Source organism: Hyperoodon ampullatus (assembly GCF_949752795.1).
Source record: "Hyperoodon ampullatus genome assembly, chromosome: 2".
NCBI lineage: Eukaryota > Metazoa > Chordata > Mammalia > Artiodactyla > Ziphiidae > Hyperoodon > Hyperoodon ampullatus.
In genome coordinates this window covers 102,275,983-102,292,731 of record NC_136915.1, presented here as the reverse complement: position 1 = coordinate 102,292,731, position 16,749 = coordinate 102,275,983, and the positions used below count along the sequence as shown (strand labels likewise).

General features: G+C 41.7%; 1 protein-coding gene across 1 annotated transcript; it reads left to right on the top strand.

The window, feature by feature from the left end:
- The first annotated feature begins 908 nt into the window (after positions 1–908).
- BCAS2 (BCAS2 pre-mRNA processing factor) lies at positions 909–15,839 on the top strand. The gene is made up of 7 exons (XM_079698654.1): positions 909–1,023; positions 1,133–1,225; positions 3,741–3,811; positions 5,753–5,914; positions 13,617–13,667; positions 14,371–14,451; positions 15,532–15,839. The coding sequence occupies exons 1-7, from the start codon at positions 931–933 to the stop codon at positions 15,656–15,658; spliced, it is 678 nt and encodes a 225-aa protein (XP_079554780.1). The 5' UTR covers positions 909–930; the 3' UTR covers positions 15,659–15,839.
- Positions 15,840–16,749: the final 910 nt, after the last annotated feature.

The following is a 16,749-nucleotide window of genomic DNA, read 5'->3' as shown; positions in this document are numbered from 1 at the left end:
TGTAGGTAAAAGATAATCGATCCAAGAGTAACCAAGCTTAATTACCGTGGCCAACATTTCCAGGCTCTTGGCAAAGTCGGGGTCTAGATTTGCACACCGGGCACGGTATATAGTCCGACTACCTTATTTGGTCTTTCCCTGCTTAGTCAAAAGGAACTGGAAGCCAGGGACCAGAGACTGGGCACCAGCAGTAGCAGGAGTGGTCGGAGGCAATGAGAAACTATTCTATTACCAGAAGTTCTAAAGGCAAAATGGTTGGATTTTATACACGCCCTGAATGCGAAATCACAGTCTTTTTAAAAGATGGGATTAGCGGGCAGTTATCTCGCCCTGGGGGCGAGATCAGGTTCGTTTTGTTACGCAGAGTCTAAAGCTTCGCAATTTTAACTGGAGACTAGCGCCCACTTCCAGAATCTGTGAAAGAACTGCACTTAGTGCAAAGACCCTCGGGGCGCCGAGAACGCAGAATGGTGGGGGTACAGCAAGGAAGTGCAAAGGGAGAGAAGTTTAACGGAAGGTGGAAGGTTAGGAGAGTAAAGCCGAGGTGGGAAACCAGTATCTTTCTCCCCGCCAAATCCTGCAGCCATTTCCCTCCAAAAGTTTTAAAGGATTCCCCACCCAGATATCAGCGTCCTGGAAGAAACCAAAAGTCCCAACTCCTCTCCACTTTGCTGCCAGTCGGAGGCAAAACGGTAGAGCACGCAGGGACAGGAAGTTGAGATGTACCTCTGACTAGGGGAAACCACGACGTGACGTCAAGTCCGACCAAAACAAAATGGCCGGGCAATTTCTAGCGAGCGCGCCCTCAGAATTAACTTAGCAGGCGCCAAAGCTGATGCGCAGGCGACGTCATTACGTTAGCGTCGGGCGCAGGACTATTTAAGTGAACCTGAACCCGCGCAGACTCGGAAAATTCCGGCGAACCTAAGAATGGCGGGTACGGGTTTGGTGGCCGGAGAGGTAGTGGTGGATGCGCTGCCGTATTTTGACCAAGGTTATGAAGCGCCTGGTGTGCGGGAAGCGGTAAGTTCGGGGTGTCTGTGTAACTGACTCAGCGCTCGCTGGCCCTTAGTGCTGGAAGAATCGCTTAACAACTTGCTGCTTCTACCCTGGCCCCTGTTCTCGTTCTTAGGCTGCGGCATTGGTGGAGGAGGAAACACGCAGATACCGACCTACCAAGAACTACCTGAGCTACCTGACAGCCCCGGATTATTCCGCTTTTGAAGTGAGTGTGATTGATGTTTTTGAGCCTAGCGTATGAACCAGGATCCTGTGAATCCTTGGATCGAGAGGCTTCGCCACGTAGAAGTCAATTTTAAATTCCAGCTTTAACTGTTACTTGCTTAGCTACTACTTACCCTGTTGTATAGGTATTGTCAGTCAGTTGAAAATAGCTACACAGATAAGCCTTCCCCGGGGTTCTTATTCTGAGATCCACGGAAGGACTTTCTGGGGCTCCGCGAACTGACCTAACAATGCAAAAGTTAGTGTTACGTTTTTCCGAGATAGGTTTATTGCGTAAATTCTCAAAGGGATCCTCTTCTCTCTAATTAAGGACTACTGTAAAACAAGTGATCTAGGGTTTTTAAATATATTTACAAAAGCCTAATTACCTAAGCCTCTGAGAACCACTGGAGGGCGGCCTTTGTATCAAAAGTACTGGGTGGACGTGAATGACTGTAGAGATAAATCATATCTAAGTGAACCATATCAAACCATTTAGATATTTAGCCTAGAGGTGCACCCAAAATACTATTTAGGGTCTAATTAGCTGAATGAAATGTAAAATATCATTTCTAAGTTAATGGATTCTGTTAGGCATTTTAGTACATACATGATCCGTTTTTTCCCCCATTACAGTTAACCATTTATTTATGAAAGAATTCTGTTATTAAAACGCAGGATTTCCTATTGAGGTAACATGAAAAAAAATATTGGTTAAATTTTAAGTAGGAGAGAGGTGTTCCTATGGCATGCTGTTTTCCCATGCTTTTTGTAAATGATGTTGCCCAAATATAGATGTTATCACATTAAGAACTAAGGACAGTAATGGGTACTTATTAGCTTGATTTCCGAAAGTTTTAGATAACTGCATTCAGTCACAAACTTTTAAATACTTGAGCCAGTTTTCTTTTTACCTCTTTTAGATACAACCTATGTTTCCTGTCTTTATAATTAGTATACTGATTAGTTAACGCTTTCTAATAGTAGAAGCTAATAGTGTACTGGGTTCACTGTCTCAGTCCTAAAAACAGCTCTGTGAACTATATAACTGTATGCTTATCCCAATTTTTTAGATGGGAAAACTGCAGCTTAGGCTAACTAATTTGCCCAAGACCTTAAGCACTCCTCAAACTGCCTTTGAACTGCTCTTTCATTAATTCATTTAACAACTATTTCTGAAAATCGATTCTATTCGAGTTATTGGGGAACAGGAGTTTAAGTTCTAGAGTGTGGAGACAGATAAATCAGAAAATATCAAATTATTGATAAAGCTATACAGAGAATTAAAGTAATGATGTGATATAGAGTGACTGGGTGGCTGCTTTAGATAGGATGGCTGAGGAAAGCCTGTCTAAGCTGAGAATGAGAATGCTCTATGAGCAGGGATCTCTTTTGTCTACTTCAGCACTGTATTTTCATCACCTAAAACAGTGTTTGGCACACAATAGGAACCCAGATATTTATCACTGAATGTATGAAGAGTGCCTAAGGCAGTATAATGAATGCTTAATGTGTGCAATTCATGCCTGGAGTTCTTCTTATGACTTAGCCCTGTGAGCATTGGCTCATTCTTTGAAGAGAGTTGAGTTAAAATGCCATATCTGTCACTTACTAGCCATGTGATGTTATGTGGCTGAAGACTGGCTTGTACTATATTTTTGTAGTTTCTGTCTTACCTAATTGTTAGTTTTTACTCTGTCACTGTGCATAGCCTTCTAGCTAGAATGCCTTAGCTTCTGCAGGAAACTAAGTAACCACATTTTCTTAGAGTTGTGTGAAACTCAGCAATAGTCCAAAAAAAGGCTTTCTCCAATGAAGACATGCTTAATGCACAATTTTTAAGCAAGGAATGTGACCTCTGGAAGGTCTTTTTTGCCTTCTCTTTAGTCTAAATGGAATAGGATGTTGACCAAAACACTGGACTTAAAGAGGTAGAGCTACCTCACATTTTTAAAAAAATAGTAAAATTGTTAGAGCAAACAGCAGAACCAGGTCCTTTTGTCCCTTCCGCTGTTACTCCTTTGCAAAGAGTAAAGTGAAAAGAGCAGCCAGGATCAAAAAGAAAGTATAGGTTTAGGCTCATAGCGCTAAAGCAAATTATTTTATGTCCCAAGTCCTCTTCTCTCTTCCCATGCCCCCAGTGAATACTTAGATCCATAGTTCTCAACACTGGCTTGACTTTACGATCAACTGGTGAGTTAAAAGCAAAAGTTATAATCACGTCCTGTAGTGGGGGAGAGGAGTGATAATGTGAATTGTATTGGAATTGTTTTTGAAACTCCTATTTGATTCTAAATGTGTGCTGGAATGAGAACCACTGATTTAGGATTAATCCTTTTCTCAGAGGGCCCCTTTACATATGAAGTGTGTGTGTGCCTGTGCACTTCTCCAGATTCTAGAGAGCACTGACTGCAGAGAAGACCTGGGGGGAAGGGAAATGATCCGTTAATAATGGATAGTAATACAGTTTGTTGATATGATTTTGGAAATAATTCTTTCTTCAATTTACACATCAGACAGACATAATGAGAAATGAATTTGAAAGATTGGCTGCTCGACAACCAATTGAATTGCTCAGTATGAAACGGTAAGTCCTATTTCTGGGTTCAGCTGGCCTCAAATCATTGTTTAATTTTAATTTATTAGTAAAACTGCTGTAGCCATGTTAAAATGTGCAAAAGAAAAAATTCTTGTCTGTTTTTATGCATTTATGTTTTTTCGTGTAATAGTTAAAATAGTGGTTCATATAATCTTGTGTTAATGTTCAAAAATATTCTTTGCACCATTATTTAAAAATGCAAACTAGGGCTTCCCTGGTGGCGCAGTGGTTGAGAGTCCGCCTGCCGATGCAGGGAACACGGGTTCGTGCCCCAGTCCCGGAAGATCCCACATGCCGTGGAGCGGCTGGGCCCGTGAGCCATGGCTGCTGAGCCTGTGTGTCTGGAGCCTGTGCTCCGCAACGGGGGAGAGGCCACAACAGTGAGAGGCCCGCGTACCGCAAAAAAAAAAAAAAAAGCAAACTATTTTAAAATCCAATAACAGGGGAATGGTAAATTGTAACTAAGTTCATGTTTAAGAATTCCCGAGGAAACTTTCCTGATTAGACATGTAGTGCTTTGCTCTTACACAGGCAACATTAGTAAACTCAGAGTACCTTCATAGTTTGACTTTGGTTCTACTGTCTCCCTTCCCATACCACTTTACTACAAAACTGTTTCAGGAAAAAAAACAAAACACCCTTTTGTTACTTCCACTAAATTGGAGAATTGGGTTGCTTAACATCTGAGGTCCCCTTCAGCTCTAAGAAGACTATGAAATTATGAGAACCAGTAACTAATGTGGCAGAGCAGAGAGGGCCACATGAACAATAGGGTTATCCTCTCAGCATATGTACAGATTAAAAGAGGGATTTGAGTCTATAGAACCGAAAGACCAGATTTTTTCTTTTCTTGTGCTCCATTTCCTATCTGGCTTGAATGATAAAGGCAGGAAAACTCCTAGGACTCCTCAGTTCTCCTGTTTCCAGGTGCTTCTGCTCTAAAGATTTTCATGATAGTAACTCTTTCATAACAGTATATTTTGAACCCATAAGTAGGTCATGATCCTTTAAGCAGTAGATTGTGAATTAAGTTTATTAAGACACCACAGCACTTTTTTAAGGAAGTAGGATAGAAAATATCAGAACACATTGCATGTAAAGGTAAGTTTTGTTTTGTGAAACTTCTGTTCAGCTGTGTGTATCTGTGTACTGGATCACAGTGTAAAATATTTCTTACTGTGGGTTATAATTAGAAGTTCCCAAAATGCTGCATTCATGATGCATGTGTAAAGCTTGTTTTTTGGTTTTTTTTGTTTTTAAACAAAATGGTTTATCACTTCTTAATCCCAGTTGCATATCCCTCAATTTTTCATAGGAATGATTTGGAGTTTTTACAATACCTAGTAAAAATAACAAAATGGAAATTAGAAGTTAGTTTGTAGTAACTCAGTAATGAGCTGAGATTTATGAAGCGTGTATGTTGCTGGCTCTGTTGGCAGTGTTGAAGGACTGGGTATTATGAAGACAGAGAAAAGGCTGAGTTCAAAATGTAAAAATTATTATATCCCTTTGCCATTTTTTCTCTAGAGGGGTGTAGGTACGTGGGTGGGAGGGTGGATGGATGTAGGTGCATATTTTTTTCTATCCTTTTTTCCCTTAATGTATTACAAACATCTTAATGTTTTAACTATTCTTTAATAACATTTAATAGCTAATATAACAGTATGTTATATGAATGCACAGTGTAGCTTATTGAATTGTTCATTGAAGTGAACAGTTTTTTGTTACTGTGTATAATGATGCTAAATCTTATTTGTAAATTGATTGTTTCTTAGGATAAATAGATTTCTTATTATTGCAAGGTCTGCATCTTATCTTCAGTCTTCTGTAGTTTTTACAGTGTGCATAGACCCATGAGGCATTCTGTTGGGAGGAGAAAGAAAGGTTTGGAGTAATATGTGGTTTTATTTCATTGTTGTTTAATTTCAGATATGAACTTCCAGCCCCTTCCTCGGGTCAGAAAAATGACATTACTGCATGGCAAGAATGCGTAAACAATTCTATGGCCCAGTTAGAGCATCAAGCGGTTCGAATTGAGAATCTGGAACTAATGTCACAGCATGGATGCAATGCCTGGAAAGTGTATAATGAGTAAGAAGCCTTTTTTGTTTCTTTTTTTTTTTTTTAAACCCATGCCACCTTTAGTCTTTTTTTTTTTTAACATCTTTATTGGAGTATAATTGCTTTACAATGGTGTGTTACTTTCTGCTTTATAACAAAGTGAATCAGTTATACATATACATATGTTCCCATATCTCTTCCCTCTTGCGTCTCCCTCCCTCCCACCCTCCCTATCCCACCCCTCTAGGTGGTCACAAAGCACCGAACTGATCTCCCTGTGCTATGCGGCTGCTTCCCACTAGCTGTCTTACGTTTGGTAGTGTATATATGTCCATGCCACTCTCTCATTTTGTCACAGCTTACCCTTCCCCCTCCCCATATCCTCAAGTCCATTCTCTAGTAGGTCTGTGTCTATTCCCGTCTTACCCCTAGGTCCTTCATGACCTTTTTTTTTTTTTTTCTTAGATTCCATATATATGTGTTAGCATACGGTATTTGTTTTTCTCTTTCTGACTTACTTCACTCTGTATGACAGACTCTATGTCCATCCACCTCACTACAAATAACTCACTCAGTTTTGTTTCTTTTTATGGCTGAGTAATATTCCATTGTATATATGTGCCACATCTTTTTTTTTCCCTAAGTTTTATTGTTCCTATTTTGAAGATGAAGACACTGAAACTCAGAGAGACTAAAAGACTTATCCAAGATCACATAACAAGTAAATTATTGCTGGGATTCAAACCCAGCTTTTTTTTAAACCTCAAAACCCACACGCTGTCCTGTTAGGGGCTCCCTCCCTAGGAAAGGGTCAAGGAGATACAGATGGATGGGTACCAGGGACATCCAGCACCTTCCCTTGGCAGCAGGTAGAGGCCTGGAAGTGCCTATGGAAAACCAGGAAGCAGAACTCATGATCTTAGTGATTAAGGGACTGGAGAGAGGGGGCTGCAGCCTGGGAGGGAGAACCAGGGGAAGAGAAATCAGCAATTCCGCGGGGCTGGAGAGTCAGAGCTAGGCTAGGAAGGGCCTGGACTTGGGCCTGGACCTGAGGATTTGGAACCTCTTAGGATCTGTGTCCTTAACTGGATCAGTTTAGACTCTTGGACTATGCTATGTATTTTGGAATCGCTGGTTGTATTCCAAGATCATCACACTTGTGGTAAGGTATTTTACCCTCAATTTATCAGTTTAATAATATAACAAACATGCAAGAACCCACCACTCAAATAGGTGATTTAGAACATTGCTAATAACATATTACCAATATGCTAAGTATTTTTTTGTGGTCATTTTGATAAATAATTGTCTTTTTTTTTTTTACATCTTTATTGGAGTATAATTGCTTTACAATGGTGTGTTAGTTTCTGCTTTATAACAAAGTGAATCAGTTTTACATATACATATGTTCCCATATCTCTTCCCTCTTGCGTCTCCCTCCCTCCCACCCTCCCTATCCCACCCCTCTAGGTGGTCACAAAGCACCGAGCTGATCTCCCTGTGCTATGCGGCTGCTTCCCACTAGCTATCTATTTTACGTTTGGTAGTGTATATATGTCCATGCCCCTCTCTCACTTTGTCACAGCTTACCCTTCCCCCTCCCCATATCCTCAAGTCCATTCTCTAGTAAGTCTGTGTCTTTATTCCCGTCTTACCCTTAGGTTCTTCATGACATTTTTTTTTCTTAAATTCCATATATATATGTTAGCATATGGTATTTGTCTTTCTATTTCTGACTTATTCACTCTGTATGACAGACTCTAGGTCCATCCACCTCATTACAACTAGCTCAATTTCATTTCCTTTTATGGCTGAGTAATATTCCATTGTATATATGTGCCACATCTTTATCCATTCATCCGATGGTGGACACTTAGGTTGTTTCCATGTCCTGGCTATTGTAAATAGAGCTGCAATGAACATTTTGGTACATGACTCTTTTTGAATTATGGTTTTCTCAGGGTATATGCCCAGTAGTGGGTCACATGTGCTGCTTAAAATTCAGGGCAAAGCATCTTGGGTGTTTTTAAACTAGGTTGATCCTCGGGACCCACAGTCTCATCATGTCTCACACAGAGGACGGCAGAGGGTACAGGCGGTGGCTTGGCCGGTTGGCAATCTCCCAACAGCTGGATCTCCAGCAATGTGAAGCTTTTGTTTGGGTTTTCCCCCTCCTTTTAGTTTTGCTTAATTTTTTTATTTTTTGTCCTCCTTTCCCCTGCTTTTTAAAAAACATTTAAACGATTAAGACTTCAGAAGAACAGGAAGCTATGCTGTGGACAGGCACCAGTTTCTTTAAAGAAACTCAAAATGGACAAAACATATGTATAAATTTCATTTTTAATTTTAATAAGGGGTTAGGGAGCTATTTTGTTTTTGTCCTTTATTTTTCCTGTCTTCTTTCTTTTACCCATCTCTTAGTTCTGCTTATACCACCTCACATCCCCAGAGAAGGCCTGCCCCTCCATGGAGAATTTGGGGATTTCTTCTGGAATGGGGGGCATGAAGCCAGAATGAGGCCTCTGTGCTGCCTCCCCACCAGGTGCAGGAACTGCTGGACTCCCTGGTGGCCTGCTCCTGGCTGGCCCTTGGGCCTTGGAGATGATAGAGGCCAAGAACCACCTGAAAGGGGAGAACCAGGGCTTGGCCAGGAGAACTCGAGAAAGAAGATCCGTATTTTGGGTTTGTCCTCTTTAAGCAGTTGGAAGCCCAGGGCCACACCAGGACTTACAGAGGGAATCCATTCCTTCTACTGCCCTTTAAAACCAGGAGTTCTGAGGGGGAAAGGGACAGTGGGTGATCATCTCGTACTGCCTGGTGTTTGAACGGCCAGCCCACCCCAGCTTTCAAGCCTACCTTTCTGTTAGTGATCTTCCTCCCAGAGGATGATTCCCAGAAAAAACTGTGCCAAACCTCTGCCTGGGACACAGCTGGGTTCGGCGGGCATCTGTCACTTCTGTGAGCTTGGCACCCATCACTTCCTGCCTCCTGCATCGTCGTCTTCCCAGATGTACCCGCCAGATGTCCAGGTCATCAGACACCGCCTGAGTCCCCAAGACCCAGTTGTGACCATTGCCATAAGAACAGGGTGTCCTGAACCGGCTGCCACTGTCATTTCCTCACAGTGAGGGGTGTGCCCTGTGTGCCGGCCTCATGGTGTCACATATGGTGACAATGTCAACCATCATCTCCCTCACTGCAAGGACTTAACTGTTAGGGTCTACCCTCAGTGTAAATGTGTCTGATGGGAAAGGATGGACCTGGCTGACGGGGTGGACCATGCCCATTAGGTGCCTGTGGGCTTGTTGGCTGTGACCCTGTGATCCCACCTCCAGTGTCTGTCTGTAGCCTTTCTTCCGCTCTCCAACAACTCTCGCAACCTCCCTACTCCTGGGCTTCTGAAGTGGGGTGTCCTCTCCCCTTGGCAGGAGAAGGAGAGCTGTCCCTGTTGCCCCTCACCTGGCTTCTAACCCCATTACAGCAAAGCAAGGAAGGGAAAAGGAATTCTTCTTTTGTGTTTAGTTGTTTTGTTTGTTTTCTCTAAACCAGCATAGGATGGATAGGGGAGATGTTGGAGGGCATTTAAGTTGGTATGTGACCAAGGAGGGCTTCCCCCGAGAGCCGCAGCCCTTCGGCCCTGGGAGTTGAGGAGAGACCAGCACAGCATCAGCCCAGACTTGCAAACTCAGCAGTATGTTTGCTCACATTCTTTCCGCCTTTTCTCAAGTCCTCTTCCTCCTCCTGGGCAGATGGCTAGCTGTGGTTAGCAGGATCCAGCAGGGCAGCAGGAGGTGACCAGGCCCCTCCCTCCCCTGCCTCAGCTGAAATTCTTTGTCATCACCTGTCTCTTGTCTCTTCCCTCTGACTTCTCAGACAACCTAGAGTCTACTCTGAGCTGCAGCTGGGAGAGCACATCCCCTGACTGCAGTGTGCACCCCTTCTCTGCCCCACCTCCCCGCCTTCCCTCGGGGGCAACTGTCCGTCTGTCCATGAGCACGTGGGAAAAACAGTCCCCGGACTTGGCACCCTCACTTGTCCCTGGCCGCAGCCCACACTCTGAAGTCCTAGTGAGGGTTCAAGCCTAACAGGTTATTTACCTTTTGCTTATCCTTCCCTTCCGCCCTCCCCAGGTCTCTTAGCTCTGACTAAGATCTTGGAGCTGTAGGTCACAGGTGGCCATACCTTTTGGGTGAGGTGGGCAGCCTCAGTCGGGGCAGCCAGCCTCCACAGGTCCTGCCATCAAGCCCGTCCTTGCTTGGTGGCAGGACCTCCTTCCCTAGCTCCTGAGGCCCAGCTTGTTAGCCCCAAGTGCCTGTCTCTCTTCTCCCTCCCCTGTTCTCCACTTCATCCACCTTGGACACCCAGCAGCCGGGTGGAAGTCAGCCCGGAGTCAAGGCTGGCTCTGCCCAGTCGGCACACTAGCCTCAGTTAGGCCCAGGTAGCCGTCCTCTCCCTTAGCCACTCTTCACCTCTTCCCACTGGCGTCAGCCTTGTCGTCTCTTCCTGCCTTTTACCTGGGTCTCGGGCCTGGCAGCCGCCAGGGTGTCTGCCATCATCTCAGCGCCACCAATTTGTTAGTCCTGTCCAAGTTCTAGGAGTTTCCAACCCTTAAAATAGCAGTCAGTTATTCTTGTCTCCTGGGATCTGTGAAAAGGATAGCCTTTGGAGGGAGGATCTGGGCCTCAGCCCTACAGATCTGAGCTCCATCCCCCTCAGTGAGAGGAATCAGCAAGACAGATCATAGTGCCTTATTCCGTTGCCCTCTCCGCCCGACCGCCTGGCTCAGTTGGCAGTACAAGGCTTCTTTCTCCCTCTCGGTGTTCATCTGCCACTTAAACTCTCACCCCCCCCCCCCCCCACAGATAGCCTCGTAGGAGGATGAACTCCCCGGTCTTTGCCCCATCCTTTCCTAAGAGCTGCAGCCAGGCATGTGACCCCCAGCCACCACAGGGTGCTCACTAGCAGCTTCTGCTGAGGACAGGGCTGTGCTGCAGACAGGTGCACTCTCGGCCACCTCCTCCCCAGCAGGTCCTGCCTCTTACCTCCAGCTGGGAGGATGCAGTCTCTTCCTTGGAGACCAGCTCCATCTGACCCCCTCCTGGGCACCGGGACTAAGGTCGCAGGCCTTAGCACCTTCTCATCCCAGAGGCACTGGGACAAGAGAATGGAATTCTTTCACCCACGTGTGGTTCGTGCCCCCATGGCTGCCTTTCTGAGGGAGTGTATTAAATATTTACTTAAGAAATACCGTGTTTACAGCTGGAGGAGAAACGTGCCCCATGCTGGGTGGAGATTTGACTCTCTGGACGGCGCCTGGCTCCTTTATGGCACTGCCAGTGGTGACCCCAGAGCGAATGAAGGCAGGGGACCGAGGCACAGGCCCTGCACCCCCTCTGCCCCCGACCCTGCAGTGCTAAGACCACTCACCAGTCTGTTTTTTTAATGTGGGAAGTAGAGTAGGAGAAGTGGGATAAAAATAATATAGCTGGACTTTCACTTGGGGTCATGTCCTAGAACTACAACCCATATGAAAGGCTTTGAGACCCATCTCAAAGTTTAAGGGGATGTAAACCTAACACATTTGTTGTGTAATGTCGCAATAATGAGTTCTGAGGTCTGATTTACAAATCGTAGCTTGGTAGAATGTAATCCTTAATGTGGGGGGTTGCTTATACAGTTAGCTCTCATTATTGCATGTTGTGCTTTATAAAGTGGTCTTGAATACTGAATTAACAAATACTGAACCATTTCTCCTGGGAGAAATATGTACATATGTATATATACACATCTCAGATAGATTATAATCTTAAATCCTTTAAAACAGCTCATCCTGGCAGATTCTGTATTTTCTTTATTTTATAAAAGAGAAGATAAAGTTCAGAAGTATTAAGTAACTTGCCAGAGTTGGAAATCAAACTCTATCCTTTGGTCATCCCTGCATGAGACCTGAAACAAGAAGGTGGAGTATCTCCTTGTTCCAGTGCAGCTGGAAATGTGCGTGCCCAGCAACTAAAATTTTTTGCCACTCTGAGCATGTCCATGAATGATCACAAAACACTGCAGGTGTTGATTTGGGGGTTACACATAAATTTGAGTGAGTAGGCAAATTCACATATACAGAATCTGCAAATGATGAGAATTGACTGTAAGTAGAGAATTAACACCAGAAACAAAAGTGCCACTAGCTTCTGTTTCTGTTCCATATAACTAGCTTTAGCTTTAGGTTTTGTTATCTATTTAGGGTTCAGTTTCCAACTTGTAAAACTCAGTGGTCAGATGATCTCCGTGGCTCCTTTGAGCCCCAAAATCCCGAGTTTCTATTAACAGTTTAAGGAGAAAAGCCCACTGAACTTCACAACTGTGCATAAAACTATTTGTTAGAGTATGATTCCTGAAACAGTAAAGCAAAAATCACAAAATAATAAATACCTTTTCTCAAGTTTTCAGAATCATGTTTAAATTTCTATTGGCCACATAAGGATCTTTGGACAAAATTCCGAATTTAAGAAACTGCAGAACAAACAATTCAGTTTCTATTGTGAATATGTTGCAAGGAGAATAAAGGGAAAATGGGGTTGGGATGATTAAGAAATTTGAGAACAAATCAATCCCAAAAATGTGTATTTCACAAAGGGGAAAAATGTGATCTTTGTCCTCAGGAAGCTTTATCTAGTTGAGGAGGCAAGATATTCTAGGCCAGATAACTAGTAGTTCATTTTTGGCAGTATGGGGGCAAGTGCTGCATTGTGTGTTGTGGTCCATAAACTACAGAGATCCAAAGAAAGGGACATTAAGGATTAGGACCATTATAAAAGGGTGAGATTAGGGGATGGGGGTGGGGGTTATTGAAGTATAGTTGATTTTTATGTTAGTTTGAGGTATACAGCATAATGATTTAGTATTTTTGCAGATTATACTGTAGGTTATTACAAGATAATGGGTATAATTCCCTGTGCTATACAGTATATCCTTGTTGCTTATCTATTTTACATATAGTAGTTTGTATCTGTTAATCCCATATCCGTAATTTGTCCCTACTCCCCTTCTCTCTCACCTTTGCTAACCACAAGTTTGTTTTCTATATCTGTGAGTCTGTTTCTGTTTTGCATGAATTTTCATTTGTATTATTTTTTAGATTCTGCATATAAGTGACATCGTACAATATTTGTCTCTGTCCAATTTGTTTATGTCACTAAGCATAATATTCTCTAGGGCCATCCACATTGCTGCATATGTCAGTATTTCTTTTTTATGACTGAGTAATATTCCATTGTATGTGTGTATATATGCACCATATCTTAATACAGTCATCTGTTGATGGACATTTGGGTTGCTTCCATGTTTTGGCTATTGTAAATAGTGCTGCTGTGAACACTGGGGTGCGTGTATCTTTTCAAATATCAGTAAATGGCTTAGGCTCAAGAGTTTAAAAGACCTGAAGTAGAATTCACCTCTGACACTTAACCATGTTACCTTGACCAAGTTACTTAATCTTTCTGAGTATAGTGTCCTAACATGTGAAATAGGGATAATCATACCTACCTCAAAGAATTCTTACGAGAATTAAATTAGTTTTATAGAGTGTCTAACATGGTGTTTGACACAGAGAGCTCAACTAATATTAACTATTTTTAGCAGAAAAACTTGACCTTGTGTCAACTAGATAGTACACTTTTAGTTGGTACTACGTGATTTTAATGTACATTAATCTGATTTTCTTTTTCTTTTTTAGAAATCTAGTTCATATGATTGAACATGCACAGAAAGAGCTCCAGAAGTTAAGGTAAATTGTTTTTCTTCTTATTTTAGAATAAAGTTGAGGTGAATCTTAATAAATAGAATGAGAAGAAAAAGGAACCATTGCACTATAGTCATATGACAGTAAATAATTGATGATCCACTCTGTCCAGTGTCTAGTATTGGGTTTGCCCTACCTGAGTTGAGGAGAAATAGACCAGAGGTCTGAAAACATTACCAGGTCATTTGCAGTTTGCAAGTCTGCAGACATTGAAAAGGTACTTTTAGAAGGGGAAAAGGTTGTAGAATAACATGTATAATCTGATTTATGTTAAAAACACAAGCAAACAAAACACCCTAATCTATACATGCACATACATATACAGGAAAGAATCTGGAAAGACACTCACCAAAAACTGAACAAAAGTTATCAGGGAGAAGGAGAAGCACATGGGAGGAGGGACTTTGGATTTTTAATCTGTTTGTGTGCATGCTTGTGTGTGTGTATTTAATTCTTCACCATGAGCATGTTTTATGAAATTTGTAATTGAAAAATAATGAGAAGAAAGTTTAAAAAAAAAAGTAAGTTATTTCCTGGAATTAGTCTATGACTATATATGTGTATATATATACACATATATATATCTGTTCTTCTCAAAGGATTAAAGATATATTAGTTATAGATTTTTCTGCTGATTTTAGTTTTACTTTAGAATGTAGGTGGGTTGTATAAATAATTTTTTTTACAGGAAACATATTCAAGACTTAAACTGGCAGCGAAAGAACATGCAACTCACAGCTGGATCTAAATTAAGAGAAATGGAGTCAACGTGAGTATCTACAATCCCATCACCTTTTAAATTGCTTAGCACATTTTAAGATCAAGGTTCAACAATATAATTCAAACAGTATTCAAATGGGGTGCCACAGGTGTCAAAGAAATGCTGTTTTCTGAATCCCACTCTTCACCGCCTCTTCCTCTTTCTGAAGTATGGGCTCGGAAGGAAATGAGAGTTATAAACAAAAACTGAACCACTGCTAATTTATTCTGATCTTAGAGCACCCTGCTTCCTGTCCAGTACTTCTGCTCTGAATAGGATTTTGCCTATATTCTCCTTTTAAAAGGAAAAAAGTCTATTTTTTAACTCTTGCAGGAGGGAGATTCCATACTTTCTTGATAATTTTATGTGTCTCAGGGGTTTTTTCCCTTTGTTTATATGTATTTTTTAATGTTGTTCTTCATGTATTCAAATAAGTTTGCACAAATCTCTGAATATAGTCATGATTTTTTTATCATTTCTTTTCTTTTTTGATTTGCTCTTTCCCTAACCTCCCTGCCTCCATCACCCACATCATTGTCCTTGTTCCACCTTCCCCTCGTCCTCTGAGTACCCCATGTTATCAGTCTATTATGCATCTTTCCACACTGTTCTTCAAACTAATACAATCTACATGTACATGTGTGTTTCTTTTCATTTGTCCTAGAGATTTTTTCTGGGGGAAGGGGAAGATTCCTTGAATCTATGGAATTTTATCTTAGCAGTTGTAGAAATTTCTTCATCATTTTTCTTTATTGCCTCTGCCCTATTTTCTCTCCTTTTTTGTTAATCCAATTAAATACCAACTTCAATCACTCTTTCATATCTCTTCAACTCTTTCTAATTTGTTCTTTTTTAAATTAAACTTTTTATTTTGAGATAATTGTAGGTTCACATGCAATTTTAAGAAGTAATAGAGAGGTCCTATACACCCTTTACTCACTTTCCCGCCTAATTACACCTCAGTTTTTGAAAATGTAAAGCTAAAAGTGAAGGTTAGTGTTATGACCCTGGCTGAAAATATATATACTATAAAAATCTTATAAGGGAAAGTTCACATTAAGTAATTTCCCCCCCTTTTTTCTTTTCTAGTTGGGTATCCCTGGTCAGTAAGAATTATGAGATTGAAAGGACTATTGTACAATTAGAAAATGAACTCTTTCAAATGAAGCAGCAACATGGAGAGGCAAACAAAGAAAACATACGGCAAGACTTCTGAAAAAGACTAATCTGGTGGGTAGAAAGGAAGGCATGTTGGGCTTTCACAGAAGATCAAACATCTGAACTGTGAAGAACAACAGCATCTTACGGAAATCATCAGTGGTTAAATGTTTAGAAAGCATAGAATGTGGACTGTTATATTGTTTGTACATTTCAGCAAAATAAAAAATTTCAACATAGTGGTGGCTTGTTTTGTTTTGTGTTTTTGCCATTTAAAAAAAGAACTTTCGGGCTTCCCTGGTGGCGCAGTGGTTGAGAGTCCGCCTGCCGATGCAGGGGACACGGGTTCGTGCCCCGGTCCGGGAGGATCCCACAGGCCGCGGAACGGCTGGGCCCATGAGCCATGGCCGCTGAGCCTGCGCGTCCGGAGCCTGTGCTCCGCAACGGGAGAGGCCACAACAGTGAGAGGCCCGCGTACAAAAAAAAAAAAAAAAAAAAAAACTTTAGACTTTCAAAATAAGTATGACTTTATAATAATGTTCGTAGAATTAATTTTGAGTCACCAGGACCATATTTTGTACCCAAGAGATCTTTATTGAAAGTTTTCAACATGTACAAGAAGTTGGAAACTTTTGATTTATAAGTATTTCAAATAAAGAGGCAGTTGGACTTACCTGGTGGTCCAGTGGTTAAGACTCCGTGCTTCCGATGCAGGGAACACGGGTTCGATCCCTGGTCGGGGAAGTTTGCATGCTGCTCAGTGCGGCCAAAATAAAATGAAAGAGGTAGTTCTAAATGACTTCTTAATTACCAAACAAGACTAAAGAAATACAGTGACTCCATATATGTCATCTATGATGATCATCATCATAAGTAACACATAAAGCTTAGTATGTGCTGAGCACTGTTCCAAACACTTTAGGTAGATGAACTAAACTTACATGAATAGAAAAATAATTGGATCTTCACAAAAGCCTATGGAATTACATACTGTTGTTCCCATACACAAACTGTAACAGGTGCTGATTAATTTACTGAAGTTTTATTAGCTAGAAAGCATCATCCAAATTTTGAACCCAGTAGTCTAGCACCATGGTTGTGGTCTTACCCTTCTACTTCTAAAGTATTAAAAAGTATAAAAGATTCCTG